The following is a 6,347-nucleotide window of genomic DNA, read 5'->3' as shown; positions in this document are numbered from 1 at the left end:
TCGAGTAATAAAGTTAGCCTCACCAGAGAGTTTAATGGAACAGAAACGAAAAGGATGAGAAATGGGAGAGGCGAAGAAGAAGAAAAGGAAATGGTAATGATCACAACAGTGCATTGGCAACCAGTAGCGGAATTGGTGTCACTTACAGGACAAGCCTTGGTGGTTCAGTCGTACATGTGTCAGGTTAAGCGATATTTAACTTATGTTTTAAAATCTAAACCACATAATTCAAACATATGTTTTTATATACTTGTAAAAACCACACAACTATTAAAATAAATCCTTAATTAACGCATATAAAAAAATAAAGCATAAAAAGTAAATTTAAAATTAAGCAAAAATAACCAAAAACATTCTTCCAAAATTCTGCAAATGATGTAACAAAAAAACAACTATCTTTAACTCCCAGAATTTCAAACAAAGACCATCATGAAAAGATGATAAACTCGGTTTTAAGTAGTCTAGACATAAAAACAAGGAAAATTTTATGAAAAAAGAACATGTTTAACTGACATACATTCTCGTTTTCATTTCCTGCCGTAAATCCTTGAGGCCTGTCTGTTCTTCTTCTTGACACCAGACTTTGAAACCTTGAGACTCCTGTTAACAGCACTCAATCTTGCAAGAGCTGCCTTCTTCAAATCTGGCCTGTAGTAGTTGTTTGCAACCTGCAATACATCTCGAGTTAGATTTAAGTGTGCAAGACACATGGAAACATTCTATAAATCTTTAGTTGAAATACTAGTTAACAGGCTGCATTTAAATAAATAGCCTTTGAATATGGTTTCTCTCAAGCGGTTACCTGATTTACGACTGCCTTAGCCATGCGGTTGAACTCCTTTTTCAAAATTGACTTGTGGAGCAAACTTGCGGGTTTGGCCTGCTTCTTGGTCTTGGTTGTTGCAAGCAGAACAGCTTGTTCCTTTCCAGCCGGCTGAATGGTAACGGTCTTCTTGTTTGCTAGTCCTGCAATAAGATTACAACAATGGAACATGATAGTTAACAATTTACCATAATAACCAGAATCAGTATAGAACAAGCATCAAATGATTGAAGATATGTATGCAATTAAAAACCAACACACCAAAAATGATTAAAGATGCACCCGCACTTTGATAACATATTTAGTAGCTAACAGAAAGAGCCAAATTATTAAACATACATTGGCCGAACATCTTCCAAAGACAGTATCTTTGCAAATTTAAGATCATACAAAATCAAAATAAAGATCACACAAAATCAAAATCTTCGCCAACAAGCAACAAATCTAGTCATATCAGAAAAGCACCCCTGAATTGAAAGCCTTGTTTCACTTGGAAACAATCAAAGACAAAAATAACATTATTAAAACAAAAAGATACATACTAGCACAACATCAAATTTGCTGATCCATTGAACTCACTCCCCTCCATTACAGAAAAAGACGCCAAGGCACTACATTAGACATGTGTTCACAATAACCACACCTAAGGCGCGTTTCTTGTACGTGCCTCATCATTGTGCAGCAGAATGGTGTACAACATGCCACATACACAGAGCTTTATTGTGTCTAATCGATGCTACAAACCTATTAAAAATACAATAAAATAATTGTAATAATTTATGCCTCGCATACAAAAAACGGTGTGCTTTTAAACTTGGTGGTCTGTGCCTCGGTTTTAGATAGAGGTGTAAACGAGCCAGGTCGAGCCCGACTAGGCTCGGGCTCAGCTCATCATGTTTTTGTGAAGCTCAAGCTCAGCTCGGTTCAAGCCTACCTATTTGAGTTCGAGCTCGGCCCACGAGTAAAACCCAAAGCTCGAGCTCAACTCGGCTCGGCTCAAGCTATTTTGAGAACAACCTCAAACGAGTTAAAAGCTCGGCTTGAGCTCGCTTCGGCATCGCTTAAACGAGCCAAAGCTCGGCTCGCCAATATTATCATCATCATCATTATTATTATAATATATAAAAGAAGGCTCACGAGCCTAAACGAGCTTTGTATTTTAGGCTCAAGCTCAAAAACTAAATGAGCTCTATTTCAGGCTCGAGCTTGGGCTCCTTAAAGCTTGGCTCATTCGAGCTTTTAGCCGAGCCGATCACAAGTAGCTCCTCTGGGCTTGTATACACCCCTAGTTTTAGACCCTATCGCTCCTCAACCAGAAAAATCAAACACATTAGACATTCATATTTTCTTACAATCACAGAACGAAACCTATCTTCAGAAAACCACTGTAATATTCTCCCTATAAAAACACAATTTACAATCAACGGCAACAAAATGCTACCTAATTATGATCTCAAAACAACTTCTAAAGGTCAAAATCTCTAATCTACAAACTATCAAAACTAACAAACCAAAATCCATACTACAACAACCAACAATCAACCAACTAATCAAAACCGCAATAAAAAACGCAATTAACAATTACCAGAGTGCTTGTAGGAGTTAAGATTGTAAAGATTATTCGGTTCTTTACTGAACTGAACACTCTGAGATCCATTTCCAAACTCCTTCACGAGAAACGAGTTGTTCTTCTTTACGATCTCCCAGATCAGCTGCCCTGGTACGGTCGTCATCTCTACTGCTGATTATCCTGCAATTAACCGCAAATTTAGATGATAATCGTACATCAAAATGATGAAGGAATTAAGAGACTCACCGTCTAGGGTTTTGGTACGGCGATCTTTTTAGCTGTGTGCGAGTTTACGAAGGCAGACAAAATAGAGCGAGATCGCTTTTATATGCAAACCTGGTGAGAAACCCTAATCAGAAAATTAAAGTTTCACTTATACCCTTATTGTTTTACATGTTTGCATTTTCACTCTTTTTCTATAAATTTAAAGGTGGGCCGGTTGAGTTTGGGCTGGGCTTAAGCCTGGCGTAATAATGGCTGGAGTCTGGAGCAATAACTTTTGGAATGAAGTGAACTACATATTTTTATTTTGAGTTAATTACTGTTTTCGTCCCTGTGGTTTGTCAAAAATAACTATTTCAGTCCATTAGTTTAAAAATTACGATTTCAGTCCCTGTGGTTTTACTTTCGTAACCATTTCAGTCCATCTCGTAACCATTTCAGTCCCTGTACTTAACAGAATAATGGATTGAAATGGTTACGAAAGTGAAACCACAGGGACTGAAATGGTTACGGAAGTGAAACCACAGGGACTGAAATCGCAATTTTTAAACTAATAGACTGAAATAGTGATTTTTGACAAACCACAGGGACGAAAACAGTAATTAACTCTTTTATTTTATTCCATGTATGTACTGCAGTACTAGTGTACTACTATTCACTTGTCACAATGTAAGTTCAGTCTTGGTATTTATTTCATTCTGATTTGGATAAGGAAATATAGATAGACACTAACCTTTTTTTAAAGGTGTGAGGCTCTATTCTAAGCTTACCCAGGTTTTTGACTTACCGTGTATTACGCCAATAAGTTCTGCTCTTGTGATGGCATAACGACTGTCAAGTAGCAGCCGGCGGTAAGGTTTTCAGGGGAACGCCCAAGCCAAACTATGAGGCCGCCAGCGTGGTTTCACGGGGTTAGTTTTCGACCCTCGTGTGGTGTCCCCAAATCCTAGGGGACAAGCCAATCCATCCCGCTTCTTCGTGTGGGTCATTGGTTTCGTTTTGTCTTAGACTCCAGAAGAGCGGCGCCAGCTCTCTCGACCAGTTGTGCATTCGTCGTAAACACGACTAGGCACGTACACCTCTTTACTGACACTGACTCCGTCCTCGGATAAAGTCTCGGACTAACCAGTTACCTAAGCATTCAAGCACAGCCCACAACATTACGATCTTCAAATATTTGGCCCGTGACAGTCGGCCCGGTTAGATTAACATAGTCTGACCAGAGTGGGATAACATGATTCTCCAATTAAAAAAACGCGATAGCCTAATAATATAAGAAAGTCACCAATCCAAAAAAATTATGTAGACGTTGTTTTCAATATTTTAATAAGGCCAGTGGGTGAGGAGGCGCCACCCATGCCACCTCACGTTCAATAGCGTCATTGATGAGGCTTCATCATGGTAATGAGCGTTTTTGGCTTGATTGAGATAAGTTGGTCAAGATAATGGGCGTTATAGGCATTGAGGGGGTTTTATCTCACACCCTGCAAGTTAAGAGGGGGTGTGGAAAGTGTCACACCCCAACCAATGGCGGAAACATCGGGATGAGACGAAGTGTGAAGATTGCTCGAGACATCATAACGCTAATAATTGTGAGAAGTATTTAAATAATCATTTCATTTCATTTCTAAAGAATCAAGTACAAGGTTTTGAAACAAAGTACAACAACATGAATAATAAAATGATACAATACAAATACAATTCTTTCTAAGTGGGTATCTAAGCATCCTACTAGATTACATGCATCGTCAACATCCACCTGTAACATGTTAAAATAAAGTTCAATGCAAAAGCAAAGGCGAGTATACAAGTTTGGTACGTACATAGCAAAAGATAAGTTTTGAACAATTCCTCATAGCAAGCATGTGATTCAAGATAAGCCTTTAAATATGGTATGTGTCTAACATATCAAACCAAGGAAATGCAATATGCTCATGACATAACCGAGATAAAGGGGCGGGTCGTTAATCCTATAGCGCTACATATGTCACGGTTTGGCTCGTACGAAGTTAATGATAAATTCAACACATAAGATAAATCCAAGTTTAAAGCGTCAAGCCATCACGTATACAAGCATGTTATAGGAATGTTCATGTGTTAAGCAAAATGTTCATGTGTAAGTTAATAGATAAACATGTTACACCCCAAAAGTGGTAAAAGTAAAAAGGGGAATACGAGTATACTCACAAAGTTTGCATATGCTTTCCAATTATCCAATTATTGACGAGTTGATGAGGTTGGAAGATTGAATGTGTAGGGTTAAAGTTCAAGTATGCTTAGAGTCGAGATTCGGCATTCAAAACAACATAAAAAGTAAGATATGTGAATAGCATGTGAAAATAATCATCTTCAACACTTAACACTTGTATGACACTTGGTAACCACAATGGTTATGATAATGTTTTCATGAGTTGAACACCCATAAGAATCACAACAAGGTTTAGGTCTTAGATGATGTTCTACTACTTTAACATATAAACATGAGTTCAACATCAAAGGTTCGAATGAGTGTATATATATATCTAGGTTAAGTACTACATATTATTTAGTCCAATAATTCAAGTAGGAGGTAGAAGATTAGAATCTTCATTTAGGCACCTCGTGTTATCATAGATGTCATGTATGGGGTAGGAAGGACATGCTTCCATTTAGGAACCCCTTGAATGTTCACCACTTCACTTGGTGTAACAACAACCAAGGAGGGTCACGAACTAGGATTTGCACAATAATATAAACAACCTAACTATAGAGAAATCATCAAATCACGTGAGGATTGTATGTAGGACAACCCAAGTTGTTCCCTAATCACTCATTCATCAAGACCTAAGCTTGACATGATTTGTGGGTTGAAACCCTAGACAAAACACCAAGTTTATGAGGTTTAATCCTCTGATTTTAAATGTCTCAACCTTGTTTTTAAGCTTAACCAACCATGGGATAAGTTGTAAGCATTAGGACATAGGTATGAGATGTGTTGAACACAAGTTACATAGGTTTAAACAAGTTTTTGATGAACATAAAAACAAACAGAAAGTTTATGGACGATTTCGGGGCATTTCCAGGTCTGATTTCTCCTAGGAGAAGTCTAGGAATCGAACCCCATGATTATCCAAGTAAGTAGGAAAAAGAATCAAGTGATTTCGTTAAGAAATGAGTGAGTTATGCTCATTTTCGTGAAGGGGTGTCAATCTGCTCGAACCTTTGCTTTCAGCTACGGTTTGGAGGATGTTTTGAGAGTTTTTAGTGTTGCAAAAGTGATAGAGAGGCTGGTTATAAGTGGTATTTATAGGGGGAAGGATTAGGGTTTCAATGGGTTGGGCTTTAGAAGTGTTTAGAAGGGGTTACACCTTGAAACTAGCCCACAAAACCCAACTATATGGGGCTGAATTTTGCTGAATTGGGGCTGCCATATTTCTTTATTTTTTTTATTTTTTTAAGACATTATAATGAGTAATTTTGTTAGTTAAGTTGTGTAATAATATGCAACAATGTTTCCCCTACATTGTAACAAGGTGAAATATGAAATAAAACATGATTTAACTAGGTAAAAAGTGTAATATACAAGTATGTAACATATTTGTAAGTGACAAGTATATGTCACATATTAGATGATTAACCGTTGTATAAATAAGCATATTATTAGGGGTTTTTAGGTATCAACAATTTAAGGACAAGCATGGACATGCATCGTGAATAAGTATCGTATAAGTATGAATTACAAATAAGGATTCG

At 37.4% G+C, this 6,347-nt stretch overlaps 1 protein-coding gene across 1 annotated transcript; it reads right to left on the bottom strand.

Moving 5' to 3' along the window:
* Positions 1-341: 341 nt before the first annotated feature.
* LOC110894217 (60S ribosomal protein L28-2) lies at positions 342-2,784 on the bottom strand. The gene is made up of 4 exons (XM_022141412.2): positions 2,640-2,784; positions 2,409-2,573; positions 803-966; positions 342-668 (listed from the first exon to the last, which is right to left on the bottom strand). The coding sequence occupies exons 2-4, from the start codon at positions 2,554-2,556 to the stop codon at positions 528-530; spliced, it is 453 nt and encodes a 150-aa protein (XP_021997104.1). The 5' UTR covers positions 2,557-2,573; positions 2,640-2,784; the 3' UTR covers positions 342-527.
* Between the last annotated feature and the right edge of the window lie 3,563 nt (positions 2,785-6,347).

This window comes from Helianthus annuus, chromosome 12 (assembly GCF_002127325.2).
Source record: "Helianthus annuus cultivar XRQ/B chromosome 12, HanXRQr2.0-SUNRISE, whole genome shotgun sequence".
Classification (NCBI taxonomy): Eukaryota; Viridiplantae; Streptophyta; class Magnoliopsida; order Asterales; family Asteraceae; genus Helianthus; species Helianthus annuus.
This window is presented reverse-complemented; position numbering and strand designations above follow the sequence as displayed.